Source organism: Gossypium hirsutum, chromosome A03, assembly GCF_007990345.1.
Source record: "Gossypium hirsutum isolate 1008001.06 chromosome A03, Gossypium_hirsutum_v2.1, whole genome shotgun sequence".
In the NCBI taxonomy this organism is placed as follows: domain Eukaryota; kingdom Viridiplantae; phylum Streptophyta; class Magnoliopsida; order Malvales; family Malvaceae; genus Gossypium; species Gossypium hirsutum.
In genome coordinates, this window is record NC_053426.1 from 4104579 (window position 1) to 4125985 (window position 21407).

A 21407-nucleotide genomic window follows, 5' to 3' on the forward strand; every position below is an offset into this window, starting at 1 on the left:
CCCTATATAGGCTTAGGAACAAATAGGTAAATTTGAACCTTAAAAGATATTGACTCGGGTAAAAGTACCGTGGAGGCCTTTGTACTAAGAGTGAGATTACATTTTACCCCCTTACTCAAAAATTAGAAAATTAGTCCTTGTAAATTAGATAAAAGAGCAAATTGATCCTTCTATTGAAAATCTCATCTATTTCTACTGTTAAAAACTAGTAATTATATGTTAGAATGAGGTATACGTAGCATACCATATGTAAATGTATAGTTATTTCAACAGCTATATTGTTTTTAATAGTAAAAATGGATACAATTTTTAACAGAAAAGACTAATTTACTCTTTGATACGATGTATTGAAACTAATTTACTTATTTTTGAGTAAAAGGTACAAATTTAACTCCTAGTATTTACCTATTGACTCGTCATGTGCGTGCGAACAAAAAAGAATAAGCAACTCAATCATTATCATGTTTTAAAATATTAACTTTTTTGCACCTCACATGATAAAATCAGCATTTTAAGCATTAAAATTTATTACTATTTGAAACTTTACCTCTTTGGTTCAAAATTAAATGTATACAGATTAATTTGTTCTTCAGATCTGTCAAGCAGTTTAGCCAATCTTTTCCTACGTAAATCAACACAAATGGAAAAGAATTTAGCTTCTTACTAAGGAAGAAAGTTTCCATTCGATGTTTGCTCTAAGCAGCTTTACTTGGTGTAAACGCCAAGAAAACAAAGTACATACATATATCTTGGAGTGAAATGCCCGTATATCAATACCTTGTAAGTTATCACAAAATGATCATCAATGGATAATTCCAGTTTTTGCACAATGAGTCCCCACATCCACAAAACAAAAAGGGGGGTCATCATTTAGCAACCAACCAACACAAATACATGAATTTTGAATTCCAACTTGTCTTGTTGCTTAGCTAAAAAGTTCAGTTCTCGTGACTGATGCTTATGGTTCATGTTTTTTCTCTTATTAAAAAAAATTAAAATGATGGGAGTTTTTGTCTTATATTGAGTAATGTCTCCATACAGGCAATAAAGGTGAAAAATTATCCCAAAAGAATTTTTAATAACTTTAATGGAATCCCAGTATATATATATAAATTTCCATGAAAAGGAACTTTGTTTCCTTGAATTATTGAATGATGATGACGACGAGTTGTTAAGCTTGGTCCGTGAGGAAAAAGGTACGACATGATATAAGGAAATGTTCACGGGTTGGCATTGGCAATGCCATTGAAGTTACTGACATGGTTTTACTATTTATAAAGACAGATTCTTTCAGGGTTTGTGGTTATTTTTTCTAACCATATTAATTTTAGTGTTTGAATCTGTGTTCTCTTATCCCGATGATTTGAGCAGCTCGAACACCGGTCCGATTCTTTTGAAGAAACATTGGCAAAGGGTGTTTATAAAGGAAATGAAATCGTCACATGTTTGAATTCTCTAAAGAAAAACTAACCATACCCCATGTATTAAAGGAAAAGTGAAAGTTGTTGGAAGGGGCTATGTGAAACTTCAAACTATTTGGGGGGATGTGAATTGTAATTTGTTGAAGGTTCCTTAATGCTTTAAACCTCGATCTCTATTTAAACTCCTAGGACCCCTCTGCCATAAGCAAAAAACCAATATTATTTTTATGGTTTAATGGAGATGTGGACAATCCAAAGAAGAAACCAGGTAACCAAAATAAAACTCTTTCCATTGTAGTCCTTACATTTCTCTATCCTTCTGAAATTTTTCCTTTGCTTTAATCTGCAGGTTCTTGATACCATACTTTTGCTTGGAATAGTTCTGGTTTTGATTAACATAAATGGTGTTGAAAGCAGAAAGTACAGTGCTTCATTGATAGACTTTGGAGGTGTTGGTGATGGAGTAACATCAAATACAAAGGCTTTTCAAGCTGCCATTTTTAACCTCAGCCAATATGCATCAGATGGTGGGTCTTTACTCTTTGTTCCACCAGGAAAATGGCTAACTGGTAGTTTTAACCTTACTAGCCATTTCACTTTGCATATCCACAAGAATGCTACTCTTCTTGCTTCGCAGGTTACAAACTCCCCATGCCAATATACGTTTTATATATACATATACACATATATATATGTTGAAGTGCTACCCTAAACTTATGCCAGGATGAGAGTGAATGGGCTGTCATTGATCCTTTACCATCCTACGGTCGAGGAAGGGATGCCGATGGTGGACGATATATCAGTCTTATTTTCGGAACCAACCTCACTGATGTCGTGATAACAGGTACCGAGAACCGTAATCATCTATAACAACTTTATAGTTTCATTCAAGTACTATAATATGGACTGTATGTTGCAGGTGATAATGGCACTATTGATGGTCAGGGTGTTACCTGGTGGAACAAATTCCATAAGGGAGAGTTGAAATACACCAGGCCTTACCTTATTGAGATCATGTATTCAAATGAAGTCCAAATCTCTAATCTCACATTGATGAATTCTCCTTCCTGGAATGTCCATCCTGTTTATAGCAGGTTTATTTGCCTGCTTTTGTTTGCTAGTTTACAGTTTCATGTTCCTCAGTATGCTGATGTGTTTATATCGTGTTCTAACATTGCTTGTGATTAAAATGCAGCAATGTTGTCGTTCAAGGATTAACGATCCTCGCACCAGTAACTTCTCCAAACACCGATGGGATCAACCCAGGTGAGAAACCGGACATTGAACCGGGCTATATGCATTTGAAGCTTCTTCATTGGTGTTAAAAGGGTTCTTGTTTTTCTTCAGATTCTTGCACGAATACCCGGATCGAGGACTGCTACATTGTTTCTGGAGACGATTGTGTAGCTGTTAAGAGTGGCTGGGATGAGTACGGTATCAAGTTTGGTATGCCAACGAAGCAGCTAGTGATCAGACGGCTCACATGCATTTCTCCATTCAGTGCAGTGATTGCACTAGGCAGTGAGATGTCTGGCGGAATTGAGGATGTTAGGGCCGAAGACATAACAGGCATTAATTCCGAGTCGGCTGTTAGGATCAAAACCGCTGTAGGAAGAGGAAACTATGTCAAGGACATATATGTAAGAAGGATGACTATGAAAACCATGAAAATGGTGTTTTGGATGGCAGGGAACTACGGTTCTCACCCCGACAACGATTATGATCCTAATGCAATCCCTGTTATACAAAATATCAATTTCCGTGACGTCGTTGCCGAGAACGTAACCATGGCAGCTAGGTTGGAGGGAATTCCAGGCCATCCATTTTCTGGGATTTGTATATCCAATACAACCATCGGATTAACAAAAAAGCCAAAAAAGATTCAATGGAATTGCACTGAGATTGCTGGGGTATCAAGTAATGTTAGACCTCAGCCTTGCAATCTGCTGACTGATCAAGGGCCAGATAATGCCTGCAATTTCCCAGAGGACAGCTTCACGAGTGCCATAGTGTAAGTCTAGATGTGTTTATACAGAAAATTTGTGACAATATAAAGTCAAGATATTAATTTCTTTTATGTAAAATGAAATTACATAATTTATGTAAGAAACAATGATAACTGGAAGGCTCGAGTTAAAGAAGTATCTAAAATCAACCTAAAATAAAACCATTGATCAATACAACATTCATTATCTTTGCACTGAGCTCTTGAATTTCCATTACATATATCAAGAAGGAAGTTCTATGTCTGTCGTTGATAATATAAGAACCTAAAAGATCATCCTCCTTGTACTTTAGTTATGGTTCGACTCAACTGACAAGGACTCCCATGAACAATGAAGAACAATGTCACATAGGGAATTCTGCGGAAAGAAGCCTTTCCCAGTATATTTCTACATGGGAGATTGATTTCTCTTAATGGATTGGATCTGGATTGAATTTTACAGATTCCCTCCAAATAAGCTCTTTGATGTGATCTTCACTGCATGATAATTGCTCAAAATCGAAAATAAAAGGCCTGGCACAAACAGGTTCGTCGTTGATATCATGAAGAGATGCCAAGTATGGGTGGCTAAGTGCCTCATCAACTGCATAATAGATTTAAGAAAATAATCATAAGTATGTAGAGGTTGAAAAGTGGGGGAACCATAAAGAACTCTATTTCTTGGTTTGTACCTGTAATTCGTCGGTCGGGGTCAAATACAAGCATTTTTTCTAGCAAATCAACAGCACCAGCTGACATATTTGGGAACCTAGCTGAAAACTGTTGTTTCCTACACCGTGGAAGTTGTCTGACGTACCTACGGGCATTATCACTTCGGAGAAATCCAAGACTAGCGTCATCAGGTGAACCTATCAACTTTTTTTTAAAAAGAATTACAATTTTAAGAACATTAACGAACTGAATTTTACTAAATAAATGACAGCATTAAAAAGAAGGCCAGAGAGGCTGCTAAAAATATGCAAGAAGGTACACGATATATAACCTATGAAGACTTTGACACCATCAGGGTCATGCATGAGCAGAGACAATGCCTCTCTAGACTTATATTCGATAGGAGACTATGAGTCACTGATGAGAAACAGCAACCAGAGATGAAATGCTCAAAATGACTTTTAGGGAGAAAGAAGGATGTAAAACAAAATTTTAAAGCACGTCAGCCATTGTTTTGCATCTTGAAGCAATATCATAGATCACATAAGGCCATAGTGAGATTACGTCGGCAGAAGTTGACTACCTCTGTGATGAGTCTCAGTTGATGAACATAATCTTTGCCTGGAAATAGAGGTTCTCTCGTCATGATTTCACCAAGTATGCAACCAACAGACCAAATATCAATGGCAGCAGTGTATTCTGAACAACTAAGAAGCAACTCTGGTGCTCGGTACCATCGAGTGACAACATATTCTGTCATGAAATCTGTTTCAGATGTTGTTCTTGCCAATCCGAAGTCTCCAATTTTAAGGTCACAATTTGCATTCAACAGCAGATTGCTTGGCTTAAGGTCACGATGCAAAACATTGGCAGAGTGCACATACTTCAGCCCTCGTAACAACTGATATAAAAAGTACTGTAGAGGTTTCATTCAGTATCAGTGTCACGCTTTATGCATTGTCAAACAAAACCAAGGTATAGTAGACATGCAGAAATATTTCAATTGCAAGTAATAGATAAGTGCAACAAATTTCAGGGCAGAAATTCAGATTCTATTTCTTTTTTAAGGTTTCTGCATATATCTAGTCAACAGCTGCCATGCAGTATTGTTGTTTCCTCCATTTGATTTCAAAGCAATCAAGGTTTTCGTGGAAGAATGATAATAAATTTGTTAAAAATTCCATGCAAACTACATCAAGTCCCCCTATCTGATGAACCCTTTACAAGAAAGAACTAGTTGGTTAAGTAATTAAAGAAGAAAAGATATATCAGTAATATAAATGCCCCCCAAAACTGTTTCATTCAAACCTGACAATGATCGTCTGTCAATGGTTGATCAGAGCGAATTATCTGGTGAAGATCGGTGTCCATCAATTCATAAACAATGTAAACATCATTGAAGGCATCCTTTTTTGGTGGTCGAATGATGTCCTTGATGGCAATAACCTACAGGAAGAGAATTGATAATAGTTCCAGGCATGATAAACATACAGATGATTGCTACAAGAATAAACTGACTCGCAGTAAGTATGTTCACTTGTGCAGATCAATTCACTCAATTAGAGGGGACATATAGTTCCCATTGAACATGTCCTGTTTTATATGTAATTAAGAAGTTATTTGTTATTAAAATGCTAAAAGAATAAACAGTGTAATCATGTTAGCTCCAATTGCAAATCACAATCCCTCCCTTTGATTTCCAAACAAGCAATCCAGATATAAGCACCATAATTCATGAACACCAACATGAACGCTGGCTAATAAATAGCTTTCATGCTGCATTAGATAGCCAACTCATTACCAACAAGTGTTAGGTGCAGTAGTAAGGCACATTGCACTCCCAAAGGAGAACGCAAGTTCGAACCTTGGAGATGACATTATTGAGAACATGGAGCGTAAAATAGACAAGGAGAATACCCAACAAAAGAAAAAAGATAGCCATCTCATTAGTTGCTAAGACATTATCAATAGAATGCACATTGTGTTCCTAAGTACTACAATGTCAACAAAAGAATGCCAGAGAAAACAATGCAAGAAATGCAAAGGAAATGCAAACCGTGAGTCATAGAAACCAATTACTTATAAGCTCCATTAAAGGGGGAGCCGGGAAGTGGGAATACAAAAGATTTACTCTTTCTTAATTTCCTATTCTCCAAGGACATGTTAAAGAAAGGGATGGCAACATTAGAGCCTGTCTTACATTTTCGTGGTCCATATGACGAAGAAGCTTAATTTCTCTCAACGTCCTTTTGGCATCTATCCTATTATCGAATGCATTGCCAATCTTCTTAATAGCAACCTCCTCGTGGGTCTGTGAATTAACAGCAGCACTGAAAAGGACAAAAGAAATAGAACTCACATAATTCACCGCCACACTAACAAAGTATCAAAATGACGAGCCATATATGGAAACACAAGAAAGTTCTATAAGATGCTTTCCAGGCATAAGCAAAACATCATTTCATTGTTTTCTCTTCTTTTTTTTTTCCCTTAACTACAACATGGCAGAATACTCTTTGAAGCGTCCCAAAACCTATAAGTTCAAAATCTTGCTCTTAAACCACACTCACTAAAAAGTCAAATTACATATAACAGACACTTACAACAAGAACTATGATGAACATAAATAAATTAATTTATGCTATAAGATTAGATATGCTACCTATTTATTCATAAAATCAAACTGATTCTATCATGTGCCAACTAAGATCAAAGAAAGAAAATCATTAATAATAATAATAATAAAGGAATCCCCCAAATCATGCCATCTATTGAACAATCATTAGCCAGTGAGTTTAGCAACTACATCAAGGACAAACTTTAAGCTTGCTACGAAAGAATCTTAATTTTAGCTAAAAACCCAACTTCCCTAACATTAAAAATCAGCAGATTAAGAAGAAAGATATTTACTTAACCATAACTACACAAAACATATTATCCACAAAACCAAAACAGGAAGGGAAAAAAAATAACTTTTTTATGATTCAACAAAAGGATCAATTAACCAGAAAAAGAACAGAAACCCATCAAATATTTCAAGAAAAAACATTAAAACTAGTATAAACAAATAACTTTCGAAAAGAAAAAACTTACCAAACAATGCCATAAGCACCTCTACCGATTGGACGAAGAGGAGGAACGTACTTACTGGAAACCTCAAATAAGTTACCGTATACATTGTACTGAACATATTGACCTCCATGAGTGTGCACGCCCTTGATGTTACTTCCCTCTGAACTTGACTCTTTTGTACTTGCCATTTCCTTTTCAATATTTTAACCCCTTTTTTCCCCTCTTTCCGCCTCACCCACCTACTAAGCTTGAAACCAAATAATAATAAAAAAACACTCGTTTGTTTCAAAAACTGGGTTTGTTTTATTTCAGCGTTATACCTGAAGAAGCATTGTCGGCTACTATTGTTGTGTTTCTAATTACTGTTTGGTTGCCAAATATTGGGTTTTTAAGCTTTTTTCTTGTTTTCCTGGCTTTCTGAGATTCAGAGAAGAGTGGGGTTTTTTTGAAAATTTTTGTTTTTGTTTGAAAATCCGTGAAAAAAAGTAGGACTTTTCTTCAAATTTTCAAATAAATAGTTTTTTTTATTTTGTAAAAAGAATAAGGCTAATAGTTTTTTTTTTGGAAAAAAAAGGCTAATAGTTATTTTAGTAGAGAGGGACTGATTTTTTTATTTCTTTATTATCTTTATCATGCCAGTGATCTTGTGCCACGTGTACGGTTGCGTGTCATGTGTCCCGTACATTTCCTCTTTTTTTTTTTTTTTGAAGTAGTGTGCCATACATTTCATTAATTGCCAACTAACGCTCCTTAATTTATAATTAAGGTTTTGTTGACTTTTTTATTAATTAAAAATCCCTAATAAATTATAAGATAAATGGATTTTACCAAAAAAATACAAAATAATGCGCGAAGGATTAGAATAAAAAAACAATAGAAACTAAAATAATATATTAAAATATTATTAAATTTTTAGAAGTAACAAGTATAATTCGATAAATTTTTAATGTTTTATTTTAGTTTCTATTGTTTTTTTTTCATTTCAGTCCTTAAAGTTTTTTTTTACCCATATCAATACTTTAGAATTAATTTTTTGGGTGATCAAAATGAAATCGGCCTAGAAGTTTAGTGACAAAAATAAAAATGTAGACATAATTTGGCGTGTGCACTTCTAAGTGTCTCATTCAAAAGAACATTTGGGTAGGCCTTGAGTATGTTGAACATGTGTATTGTTTGGGGTTGCCTGCTAGATCTCGCGGCCCCCTACATACGAACTCTTCTGGTATATGCGAGTTGGGATCGTAAACTCTCCTTGATTCGTGCAAGCTGATATTACGAGCTCCCGTGACTATCCTTTCGTTGTATGACTCGCACATACCCATTTTGTAAGACCTTATCCGGGTTTCGGGTTGGTAATTATTGGTGTATAACACCGATAAGGGTTTAACGTTTGGATGACTTAGATGAAAGTATTGTCTAATGACAATGATGAAATTACAATGATTTTTTTAAATAACCAAAATGAAAGGGCTTTTAAATTTGAATAACCAACTAGATAATTTATCACATTCTTTGCTTAAATATGAAACAAGTAAAATTTTAGGCCCCTAAAAAATATATGCCCAAATCCCCATATATATATATATAAGTCATAATTAACTATTGAATAGAAGTTTGGACATTTTTTTTTATTTCAAGTTGAATAAAATTTATGTATATTTATTTATATTTTCTATATTATTAAAAAAATAAAAAAAAAACTTGTGACTTTAATCATGCTATATTGGCAGTTTATAAAAGAATATATTTTTGAAATTTATCTAGTTGGCATTGGCAATCAACTTTTAATCATGTTATATTATTCTAACTTTGAAGTTATATTATTAGTTTATAATTAATCATTATTGGTTTATTTGATTTTTTTGTTGTATAATTAATTTTGTACACGCCCAATTTGTAGGTCCAGATTAAACCAAATGACCCACTAAACCCAAACCTAATACCTAACCCTAACCCAATTAGCCCAATACCCAAAACAAAACAAAAAAGAAAAAGAAAAAGAAACCCTAAATCACCTAATTCTACTGCCTTAGTTGCATTGATAGTACAAATAGCACTTGCCTCCACCACCGTTTGTCTGCCATACAAAAAGAAGAAAAGACATTAAGTATATATATATAATAAAGTTTGTAAATGGCTATAAAAAGGCCATACTAAAACCATTGTAAAGGGAGAAGAAATTTTTTTTTTTGGAGCAAATACAAAAAAAAAAAGCATTTGACAATTTTTAGATCTAAGCACAAAAGAAAGCAGAGATCCAAGCAACACCAAAGAAACAGGAAAATAAAAGTTGAAATATCAAGAATCAAAATCTAAAACAAAAGGTGATATTACATTATTATTATTTTCTTTCTATTTATTATTTTTTTCCTTTTTATTTTATTTTCGAATTTGCTTACCTCTACATACCATATATCATAAGGACATAAAAAAAAGCAAAAAACGTACCTTCGGAAATCCAGCCATCGCGTGCAGTGGCCGGCGACGGCGACCGGCGGGGCATATGGCGGCTTGTTCACCGGACTTTAACTCTGGCTAGGGGGCGAGAGAGAGGGAATGAGAGAGAGCAACTGATTTCTTTTCAAATGAAGATAGCAGAAATGAATTTTGCCCAAAAACTTGGCTTTCATAGCCTTAAAAAACGGCAGCGTTTTGGGGTTCCCTTCCTAGACACAAAACGACATCGTTTTGGGGAGGGAACTCGCGATCCGACCCGCCTAGAAAGAGGATCCGCGCATTTTTTTAGCGGAAGGGCTATTTGCACATTTAGCCCTTCCGCTTTTTCATGTCTCTATAATCAAGTTATTGCTACTTTAAATTCGGCCCTGGAATATGTCCCGTTTTTCAATTTGGTCCTCGACCACGCATTTTTAGGATGGGGAATATTGTGTTTTCAGTACTTCTAGGATATGCGCATGCTGCAATTTGGTTGTTTTTCTTTTTGTTTTCTTTGAAATTCACCCCAAAATTCGTTTTTGCTTCGATTTTCGTCCCTCTTCTACTCTTTCTCATTATTTTACTTTAATTTTAATTTTATTCATGCTATTATATTTTAATTACTGTTATATTTTTGTTATACTTATATATATGTATATTATATATATTATATAGTATTATTAATAATTTTACTATTATTGTTTTTATTTTTGTATGTCACCTATGTACTCTATAAATATACATGTATTATGTTCCATATCACACATATTTATATATCAATATTATATTATGTATATTTCTTTTTTTTAAATACTATATATATATGTATGTATATATTTAGATATTATATGTATGATATTTATGTTATGTACATACTTTTAATATTATCATGTATTTATTTTTTTACATATATCTATGTAATATCATTAATAGTTATTTTTTAATATTATTATGCATATACTGTGTAAATATTTTAAATATTGTATTTTTATTATGTATATATTTTTAATGCGGATACATTTTTTATTACTCGTATATATATTTTAATATTATTTTTATTGTTATGCATATACTTTAATACTATATCATTTTTATTTTTATTTTTCATATCATCTTATGTTTATGTTTTTCAAACTATATCATGTATATATATTTATATAGTTATTAATAGTGTTTTTTTTATTATGATTATTTCTAATATGTATGTGTTATTTATTTACTTCTAATACTATGTATTGTATATTCTTACTACAATCATTATAACCATCACCATTATTTTTATTATCATATTATTGTCATTTTTTTATCATTCATTATTTCTCATCCTTTATATATTATTATTGTTATTAACGTACATTATTATTATCAATTTACTATTAATTTTACTTTTATTATTACTACTATATTATTTATTATTATCATTATCATTATTATTATTATCATATTTATACTTATATTTATTTTATCCTAATGTCATTTTTTTATTATTATATATATACATATCCTTTTACTACTGCTTTTATATACATATATTTTAAATATTATTACTATTTTTTATTTTTTTATTACCATTATTGTTATTATACTTGTATCTATATGTATTTTGTTTTAATACCATTATTATTACTACTTCCATTATCTTTTATCTCTAACTATTATTATTATTTTATATATATTATTATCTATATTATTATTACTATTATTCTTTATTGTCATGGTTAATATTTTATAGCTATTATTTTTATTACTAATATTACTATTGTTATATCTAGTATTATTTTTACTTTCATTATAATTACTACTATTATTATGGAGTTTTTAACATTTTTTAATTTATTCGGTCATTTTCAGATTAGCATTTTTACGAAGAGGGATCGTATTTCAATGTCTTTCAAGCTTTCATTTTTTTCGACACTAAGACACTAATTAATCAACTAGGTACCAATTTTTGGGCGTTGCGAGGGTGCTAATCCTTCCTCGTGTGTAACCGACTCCCGAACTTGTTTTCTTGATTTACGTGGACCAAAATCGTTGTTTAAATAAATTAAACCATTTATTAAAAACAACCACTTTTACAAGGTGATCCAATCACACCTAAAAAGATTTGTGGCAACTCCCGTTTTCATTTTTCTTCAAGTTGATACCCGTTTTCCAAAAAAATGGTTACGACAAATTTTATTTGATTTTTTTTGTTGTTGTAAAATTAATATCATTGTTTATATTATCTTTTAATATATATTGAGAGAAGGCAGATGTCAATTAAAAATGGGATAAATTTTAAAAGTACACATGAACGTAGGATTGTATATATGGTGTAACACCCTTAATCTGTATCCGTCGCAGGAATAGGGTTATAGAGTATTACCGGAGTTTATAGATAAATCGAGCCAAAAATTACTATTCACATTCGATAATAATCATATAGTCCCTTAAATGGACCCTCGAAGCCCAATATAAACAGTAGAAATGATTCAAGACTAAATCAGAAACCTTAAGAATTTTTCGCGAATTTACAAAATTTTCCTTATATACAATGCCCACACGCCCGTGTGGTCTAGAGGCACACCTGTGTGATTAGACCGTGTGGCTCACATGATCATGTTCCTAACCCGTGTAACTCTCTGACTTATAAGGCATGAAGAAATTTAGGTCACACGGCCAAATCACACGCCAGTGTGCTAAGCCATGTGGTTAATTTAATTTTCATAAATTAGGTGCAGTTTTCACACGGCCACGTAACATGCCCTTGTCCAAGGCCGTATCACCCACACGACTGAGACACACACCTGTGTCTCCGTCCGTGTACTCAATTTTGAGCATTCTGTTTTTCATTTTTAAGGTGCGGGGGACATACGGCCAAAACACATGCCAATGGGATAGGCCGTGTGTCACACATGGCCTAGACACACGCCTGTGTGTCTACCTGTGTGGACAAAATTAGGTCATTTTAAGGCCACTTTTCTCACCCTTACACAACCAACCTGCACCAAACATATTCATACAATAATATATATCAACCAAACAATCAATTCAAGCCAAAATCAAGTTTTATAACTATCATAAGCAATCACAAAATTCAATTTGCATAAATTCACTATTTTAACTTCATTCATTAATTATTATAAACTACTAATTCTTATATGCATAAAACATTTACTTATGAATCATTTATAACCTTGTTTCAAAATTTAACTCTTTCAATTCCTATACATGCCATATAAACCTTTAAATACATAACAAGGTCTACCGAAGATGATCTGGATAGTGTGCCTCGTTGTGATGATTCGATCTTCCAAATTCACTTCAATCTAAAAAAGATATTAACACACACAAGTAAGCTTATAAAAGCTTAGTATGTTCATAAGTTTAAAGTAAATCTTACCAAACATTATATATTTCAAAAATATAATAGAACATTTCATTAATATTTCCTGCCAATCACAATCTCAAATGATTAACTCACTTGATTAAGCTCAATATCAAAACTAATTAATTTCTATCACTTTAATTCATTTATCACTTACAATTTCTTATCAAATTTAAGAAACGTCTTACGGAATTGAGTACGTTGTTCACTTGATGCTTCATTTCACTTTGATCTTGCACACTTTCTATCATGGTCTTGCCATGGTTGCACACTTTATCACTTTGCCATAGCTTAGCTATGGTATTACACTTGCACATACTTATATAACTGCCATGATTTAATCATGGTCTTACGTTCACTTTCACTGTATCATATCTCAGTTATGGTCTTACATTTCACACTTTTCCATGATTTAACCATGGTCTTATCCGTCAATTTGTCACTGATCACTGATTGAATGTATTCAATTCTGCGTTTCCTTTAATTTGAATTTCCACTTCAACTTTCGCATTATCAAAATTTTCATAATCCAATAGCAAATTTTTATAAATAAAACATTATATAATTTATATACTAACAATTTATCATAAGAGTTCAACCATATGAACTTACCTGGCTAATATCGTTGAAGTTAAAGCAATTCAGAGACTATTCAACAAATTTCTCCTTTCCACGTTCGTCTTTGTATTCTTGATCTATAATATAGAATTTTTCCATTCATTAGCATTCATTTCAATTCTAGTTTACTTCAAAAAATTTTCCCTTCAATTTTTGAAATTACACTTTTACCCCAAAATTTATAGTTTTTACAATTTAGACCTTGATCAATTAACTCATTATTTGAGCTAATTTTTCTCAATTAACACTTTATTCCATCATTCTAAACTACTATATACCCTTTGGTAATCATAATTTCAACATCAAACCCTAATTATAAACTTTTTCACAATTAGGTCCTAAAAGTCATTTTCTATTAAAATCACTTAATAAAATTATCATATAATGAAATTAAAGCTTCAAATCCACGGTAATTTATCATAAATATTCAGAACTTATCCATGGAAACTTTCAATTTCACTCATAAAATCAAAAACTAATTAATTCAATAGTTGGACCTAATTGTAAAAGTCACAAAACATAAAAATTACAAAGAAAAAGCAAGAATTGAACTTAGATGGTGCAAAAATATGAAAAACCAGCTTGTTTCAGACCTCCTATGGCGTTTTTTCTGATGAATTATGAAGAGATCTCTAGATTTTTCAATTTAGTCACTTGTTTTATATTTAATTTTAACCAAATTACCATTTTGTCCTTAGTTCACATTGTTTTCTTGTCCATTTCTATACCCATACCGTCTAGCCCAAATTATTTGGGTCTAATTCCTTTTAAATCCTTCCTCATTAGACACTTAAGCTATTTAATCACTTTTGTAAGTTTTGCACCTTTTACAATTTAGTCCTTTTTAATTAATTAACTATTAAAATGTTAAAATTTTTTAACGAAACTTTAATACTAACTCAATAACACTCCATAAATATTTATAAAAATATTTATGGCTCGATTTATAGATTCAAGGTTTCGATACCTCGTGTTTGACCCATTTGACCTAATAAATTCTTTTAAATTCATATAATTCTCTAATTCAAAAATATTTCTAAATTCACACTTGACTTATTAATATCAATCTACTAAATTTTTAAACTTACTTGTTGGATTTAGTGAACTCGAATCACTGTTCCTGACACCACTAAAATTTAGGCTGTTACACATGAACTTTGATTTTGTATAATTTTATACATAGAATTTTGATTTGATCAAATTCTTGTAAATTATTAATACAATTATTGATATAACATCATTTTATGTTTATATATTGTATACATAAATAATTATATTTATACAATATAAAAATAAATAGATTTATTTATTTCTTTAAATGTGTAAGATTAAAACAAAAATAAAGCTTCAAGTATATATTTGAATCACAATTAGAGTTTCACGTGTACAATTGTACCAAATTAAAGTTCATGTGTATAATTACACATTAAATCAAAATTCATGTATAATTTTGAGATTTATCCCATCAAAAAATATGAATATGGTTATCCAAAACTCAAAGTGAGAGATGTTGAAGTATTAATAATGTAGATATAGATAATGATGAGATTTTGGAAGAAGTTGCAGTAGAAGAAGAGTTATTAGTTAACAAAAAAACACTTATGTTGGTCCTGAAGCTCACTATGAAGACAAATAAGTCGATAAATTAGATGATTCAATTCCTATGATTAGGGGTGTTCAATTGGTTAACCGATCCGAATTATCATTAACTGAATTAATCGACCATTTTAAACCTTAACCGTTAACCAAATCGAACTAAAATTTGTTGGTTAATTCAATCGTTTAACTGAATTAACTGGAATTTATATGTTTTTTATTTTTTATTTATGGTTAAAACAAGTATAAAACATATAAAAAACTAACCAAATTAACCTAAATTAATATATGTGGAATGTATATAAAAAATATAAATTTTCAGTTAATTAACCGATTTCGAACTAAATTAACTGTTAACTGAACTTTTAAAAAACTGTTAACCGACCCCTGACATAATTAATTGGGTTTTACCCAAAATTTGCACACCACTACCTATGACTAAAAATATTTGTAATCCAAGCCGACGGTTAGATATTGATACAAGCTTGAAAGACCTTTTAGTAAAAAAAGTTCTATTAAAGTTATTGATATAGATTCTCCCAAGGATAATTTGTCGAACGCTTTTCAACTACACGTTATATTCAAAAGTTAGTTTATTCCAAGTCTCGATCAAGATGACAGATCCATTTTCTGTACTATCTTAGTTTATTCCAAGTCTCGATCAAGATGACAGACCCATTTTCTGTACTATCAATAGGATTAATTATAACAAGTCACACACTCATATTCCGGAAATACAGAAACAAACAAATTTCGCGGTCGAACTACTGAAATAGAATGGGGCTAAAAAGTCCGAGAACTAAAAGTTTCACTTTTTGTATTGAAACGCGAGGCTTCGTGATTCTTGTGAATCTAATTCATTGAAATTCCATCCAATAAAACGAAAGAATTATAAATCTTCAAAATAATAGATACCAAAGACTTGGACAAAGTATTTTGTAGTTGTTATGATATGTTTAATGTTATGCTTAATACAAATAAACCAACTAGTGAAAGTACTCATTATTGGAGAAATATTAGTATAAAGCTTAAAAATATGAAATAAGTAATCAATATTACTAATGAGTTTATGGATTGATTTAGAAAACAAATTATTAAATCATTGATTTAGAAATAACTAATGCGTATATTATTAGGCCTAACTCTTAAACATCGGGAAACTCATATTTAAAGTGTCGAAGTTATAAGATTTCAAGCTTCACAAATAAAAGATGTTTTATTGAAATTAGTTGAAACTATTGAGGATCCTAAAGTCAAAAGTAAAGTTATGTTTAGCAACACAAGAGCTTGAAATTTTTTAGTTTTTGTTGAGCATGACTATTTGATATGAAATATTATTTACCGTGAACTCGGTTTGCAAAAATTTACAATAAAAATATATGCGAATTGATATAGCTATAAAAAAAATTAAAATATCTTCCTTCATTTTTTGAAAAATATAGGGAAGCTGATTTTCGAAATGCTATGACTTATACTAAAAAAATAATTATTAAGATGAAAATAGAGCCTAAATTTTGTTAAGAATGCGTTATTCATAAAAATAAGCGATTGGATGAGAATATTGATAATAAAACAATAAAATCTCCTCAAAAAGCTTCTAGAGTTGTTTATTTTTTTATACATAATAGATCAATCAATTTGTTCTATCCAAAATAGATTTGAACAATTTAAAATATATGAAGATATTTTTGGTAAAGTCACTAGAACATGAAATTTTGAATGTACCTTGTCTTAAACTTGAAAATTCACCGTTACTGCCACTCTACATGACTATACACGAGATTTTCACCTCATATGACTCATCTTTCAATTCTTTCAAAGTTATTGGGCCCTTTTTCTCGTTAGAGAATCTCCTCCCTTCTTCCACTCTATCCCGAAGAGTAACTAGAACAAATTTAGTCACGTTTTCGTGTTTCAATTGAACACTTGCCATTTTTTATTATTCTCAAAAGAGAAGATTTCTTTTACCAAACATCTGCAGATCCAATCACACAATCTTATTATAAGAACAAGAGATCTTTTTCGATCAATCTCTTTACCCCTCATGCTCCGAGAACCAAAAAGATCAATTTTTCAAGTTTGAATTTGTTATTTTGGAAACATAGAAATCACATTGGTATTGATCAATTAGATTTTAAAAGAAATTGGAAAATGACACTCCCATTGCATAATATTACATATATATATTTGGTTAACTATTCTAAATTCTGTTGTATCAGTTAAAAAATTTCCTCAAAATTAAAATTAATAAAATCTTACATAAAATCAACAATATCCCAACAAAAATAATTTTATATCACCCTAGAGAAATAAAATTTAAATATAATAGTTACTTAACTAATTTTAATTTCCTTAGAGAGCCACGTGGTAAACGTCGCCGTTTTGATCAATTTAGTAAATTTACCAAAAGAAGATTCTGGATCCACAGTGCTTCAGCTATGAATAAAGGGGCAAAACAGGGAAAACACTTAAGTTTAGAAAACGAAAGAGAATTCTAGAACCCCCGCAAAAAACCGATTCCAAAACCTTCCAGCTTATCTTCCCTCCTTATATAAATTTCACCTCTCTGTAAAAGCTTAGTTTATCATACGAATCCAAAGCCAAGTTTTAAGAAACAAGAAGAATCGATCGTAGTAATATTCTAGTGAGATCGCGACAGCATCTTCAATCGTGTGCTCGGTATCTCAATTCTTCTTTTCGCTGATCGTTTGATCTGAAAGTGATGGCGGACGTGCATATGGGAGGAGCAGAGTCGGAGACCTTCGCTTTCCAAGCGGAGATCAATCAACTACTCAGCTTGATCATCAATACTTTTTACAGTAACAAAGAGATCTTCCTTCGTGAGCTCATCAGCAACTCATCTGATGTAAGTATATATATCGTTTGTTTATTTTCTTCTTCTACCTTCTTTGTTTTATGTTTCTGTTTGCTCGCTGAGAAAAATATCAGAGGAAAAGAATTTTTATTAGGAATTTTTGCTTTTTATTTGATTACTGTTAGTTTCAAGATGTTTCGTTTTATTTTCGTACTTTGGCTTTTTAAATATGTGAAGTTTGAGCAGCAAGTTACCGACGTTTGTGTAATTTTTTTTTTCTGGCTATTGCATTAGATACCGAGAAAAAAAAGTGAGAATTCTGGTTTTAATATACTATTTTCTATTCTTTAAGTTTTTTTTGTTTTTACTGTGAGGGAGAAACCGATATATTATATCTAAGAATCATGATGTTTTGATTTATATTATTTCATTATTTTTCTCTAGATATATTTATTTACTGCTATTGTTTTATGTTTCTATTTGTTCGCCGAGAAAAAAATCAGAGGAAATTTTTTTTTTCTTACGGATTTAATTTCTCATTTTTTTTCGCGCCATTCATTTCATTTTTTTTCATAAACAAATTTTTAATGATACGTGAGCATCAAGTTTTATGTTTCGTGTGTATTTTGCTGGCCATTGTCTGCTTGGCTACGGTGAAAATAACGTAGAGAATTCTGATTTTGGTCTGTTGTATTTCTATTTTTGATATAAGAATCTGAAGAGTTTTGGTTTTGGTTTTTCATAGGCATTGGATAAGATAAGATTTGAGAGTTTAACAGACAAAAGCAAGCTCGATGCTCAGCCTGAGCTCTTTATCAGAATCATCCCGGATAAAACTAACAAAACTCTTTCCATTGTGGATAGCGGTATTGGCATGACCAAAGCAGGTATATAATTTAACATTTTGTTCGATCATTTCTATTGAACTACCTGTATTAATATATATGTTAATTTTCGTTAACATTGTTTTATTTAATCCATTCGAATTGGACTAGTAACTCAAATGTTCTTGCTCAGAATTGGTGAATAATTTGGGAACAATTGCGAGGTCTGGAACAAAGGAGTTCATGGAGGCATTGCAAGCTGGAGCCGATGTGAGCATGATTGGTCAATTTGGAGTAGGGTTTTATTCGGCTTATTTGGTAGCAGAGAAGGTGATTGTCACCACAAAGCACAATATGATGAACAATACGTATGGGAGTCGCAAGCTGGTGGGTCTTTCACTGTTACCCGTGATGTGAGTGGTGAACCTCTTGGCAGAGGTACCAAGATCACCCTCTTCCTTAAAGATGATCAGGTGAGTTGAAATTTGATGTCAGTTCTGTGGTACAATTTAATCTTTTTAAACATAGTTCTTGGTATTGATTTTTGTTTGTATTTCATATAATATAGTTGGAGTACTTGGAGGAAAGGAGGATAAAAGATCTTGTGAAGAAACATTCCGAGTTTATCAGCTATCCAATTTACCTATGGACTGAGAAAACTACTGAAAAGGAGGTCAGTGATGATGAAGATGAGGAGACAAAGAAGGAGGACGAAGGTGATGTGGAGGATATTGACGAGGACAAAGACAAAGACAAGAAAAAGAAGAAGGTTAAAGAGGTGACTCATGAGTGGCAACTCATTAACAAGCAAAAACCAATTTGGTTAAGAAAACCAGAGGAGATAACAAAGGAGGAATATGCATCGTTCTACAAGAGTCTCACAAATGATTGGGAGGATCACCTTGCGGTGAAGCACTTCTCTGTCGAGGGACAGCTCGAATTCAAAGCTATTCTGTTTGTTCCGAGGAGAGCCCCATTTGATCTTTTCGACACGAGGAAGAAGCTGAACAACATTAAGCTGTATGTCAGGAGGGTGTTTATCATGGACAACTGTGAAGAACTCATTCCTGAGTATCTGTCATTTGTGAAAGGTGTTGTGGACTCTGATGATCTTCCATTGAACATCTCTCGTGAAACGTTGCAACAGAACAAGATTCTTAAAGTAATTAGGAAGAATCTTGTGAAGAAATGCCTTGAGATGTTCTTTGAGATTGCTGAAAACAAAGAGGACTATGCCAAGTTCTATGATGCTTTCTCTAAGAACATCAAGCTTGGTATTCATGAAGATAGCCAAAACAGGAGTAAACTTGCTGACTTGCTTCGGTTTCATTCTACGAAGAGCGGTGATGAGATGACCAGCTTGAAAGACTATGTCACTAGGATGAAGGAAGGCCAAAAGGATATCTATTACATCACTGGTGAAAGCAAGAAAGCTGTTGAGAACTCACCATTCCTTGAAAAACTCAAGAAGAGAGGATATGAAGTGTTGTTTATGGTTGATGCTATCGACGAATACGCTGTTGGACAATTGAAGGAATACGATGGGAAAAAGCTGGTCTCTGCTACAAAGGAAGGACTCAAACTTGACGAAGAGTCCGAAGACGAGAAGAAGAAAAAGGAGGAGAAGAAGAAGTCGTTTGAGAACCTTTGCAAGACGATCAAAGAAATTCTAGGTGACAAAGTCGAGAAGGTTGTTGTGTCCGATAGAATCGTTGACTCTCCTTGTTGTTTGGTCACCGGTGAATATGGTTGGACTGCCAACATGGAGAGGATCATGAAGGCTCAAGCTCTTAGGGACAATAGCATGAGTGCTTATATGTCTAGTAAGAAAACTATGGAAATCAACCCGGACAATGGCATAATGGAGGAGCTAAGGAAAAGAGCCGAAGTAGACGAAAATGACAAATCAGTGAAGGACTTAGTGTTGCTGCTATATGAAACTGCTCTCTTGACTTCAGGTTTCAGCTTGGATGATCCCAACACATTTGCAGGAAGGATTCATAGGATGTTGAAGCTGGGTTTAAGCATCGATGATGATGACACTGGTGGTGCTGATGATGTCGATATGCCATCTTTGGAGGAAGAGGGCAATGAAGAAAGCAAGATGGAAGAGGTCGACTGAACAGTTAATAAATACGTAAACACTATAAAAATCTGTTCATTAGTACCTACAAAGCTCGTCGCTGAGTGTCGGATGCCGGTGGGTGTCTGGTTTTAGTTTTAGGGTTTAATGGGTGGTTTCATGTTGGGATGTTATATCTAGTATTAGAGCTTTTAATGAGTGTATTTTCAGTTTTCTAGCAGCCTAATGCTAGCTTGGGCTATGTCATTGGGGCAATAAAATGTTGGACCGTTTCAGACGTGGATTCTTACTTAATTTTTTTTTTGAGGTTTCAGTCTATGGAAGAGTTCAGGACATTGAGAGAGCAAATCAATCGACGCCACTATAAGCTCAATTGTGGAACGAAAAAGTACGAAACCCTACTTTTCAAGGGATATTCGTTTTCAACCGTGAGAGAGAAAGCTTTTGCTATGCACTAAAGTAGTGGGGTTTAACGTGTAATTGGATTCTTTAAAAAATTTGTTTCTTGAGGAAATCATA

The 21407-nt window shown here is 32.5% G+C and overlaps 2 protein-coding genes and 1 pseudogene across 5 annotated transcripts; 2 read left to right on the plus strand and 1 right to left on the minus strand.

Annotated features, from left to right (window-relative positions):
• Positions 1-1332: 1332 nt before the first annotated feature.
• On the plus strand, positions 1333-3546 carry LOC107963803 (probable polygalacturonase). The gene is made up of 6 exons (XM_016900278.2): positions 1333-1689; positions 1771-2058; positions 2145-2265; positions 2341-2515; positions 2617-2687; positions 2769-3546. The coding sequence occupies exons 1-6, from the start codon at positions 1657-1659 to the stop codon at positions 3434-3436; spliced, it is 1356 nt and encodes a 451-aa protein (XP_016755767.1). The 5' UTR covers positions 1333-1656; the 3' UTR covers positions 3437-3546.
• An 8-nt stretch (positions 3547-3554) lies between these two features.
• LOC107963804 (mitogen-activated protein kinase 4) lies at positions 3555-7727 on the minus strand. Of its 4 annotated transcripts, none has more exons than XM_016900281.2 (7): positions 7470-7727; positions 7171-7396; positions 6278-6407; positions 5386-5523; positions 4661-4993; positions 4098-4281; positions 3555-4009 (listed from the first exon to the last, which is right to left on the minus strand). In XM_016900281.2, exons 2-7 carry the CDS (start codon positions 7335-7337, stop codon positions 3837-3839), a joined length of 1125 nt encoding a protein of 374 aa, XP_016755770.1. In that variant the 5' UTR covers positions 7338-7396; positions 7470-7727; the 3' UTR covers positions 3555-3836. The 4 variants fall into 4 exon arrangements, with proteins under 4 accessions (XP_016755770.1, XP_016755768.1, XP_016755769.1 ...); XM_016900279.2 differs by having other exon boundaries at positions 7171-7388; positions 7470-7645; XM_016900280.2 differs by having other exon boundaries at positions 7171-7391; positions 7470-7642.
• A 9949-nt stretch (positions 7728-17676) lies between these two features.
• Positions 17677-21165, plus strand: LOC121223765 (heat shock protein 83-like; annotated as a pseudogene).
• The last annotated feature ends 242 nt before the right edge of the window (positions 21166-21407 follow it).

Coding starts and splice junctions, on each gene's coding strand:
- LOC107963803 (XM_016900278.2), top strand. CDS start 1,657: ATGGAGATGTGGACAATCCAAAGAAGAAACCAG. Junction 2,059..2,144: donor CTACTCTTCTTGCTTCGCAG/GTTACAAACTCC, acceptor AACTTATGCCAG/GATGAGAGTGAATGGGCTGT. Junction 2,516..2,616: donor GTCCATCCTGTTTATAGCAG/GTTTATTTGCCT, acceptor ATTAAAATGCAG/CAATGTTGTCGTTCAAGGAT.
- LOC107963804 (XM_016900281.2), bottom strand. CDS start 7,337: ATGGCAAGTACAAAAGAGTCAAGTTCAGAGGGAAGTAACATCAAGGGC. Junction 6,408..7,170: donor GGTGCTTATGGCATTGTTTG/GTAAGTTTTTTC, acceptor TGTCCTTTTCAG/TGCTGCTGTTAATTCACAGA. Junction 5,524..6,277: donor GTCATATGGACCACGAAAAT/GTAAGACAGGCT, acceptor CTCTTCCTGTAG/GTTATTGCCATCAAGGACAT.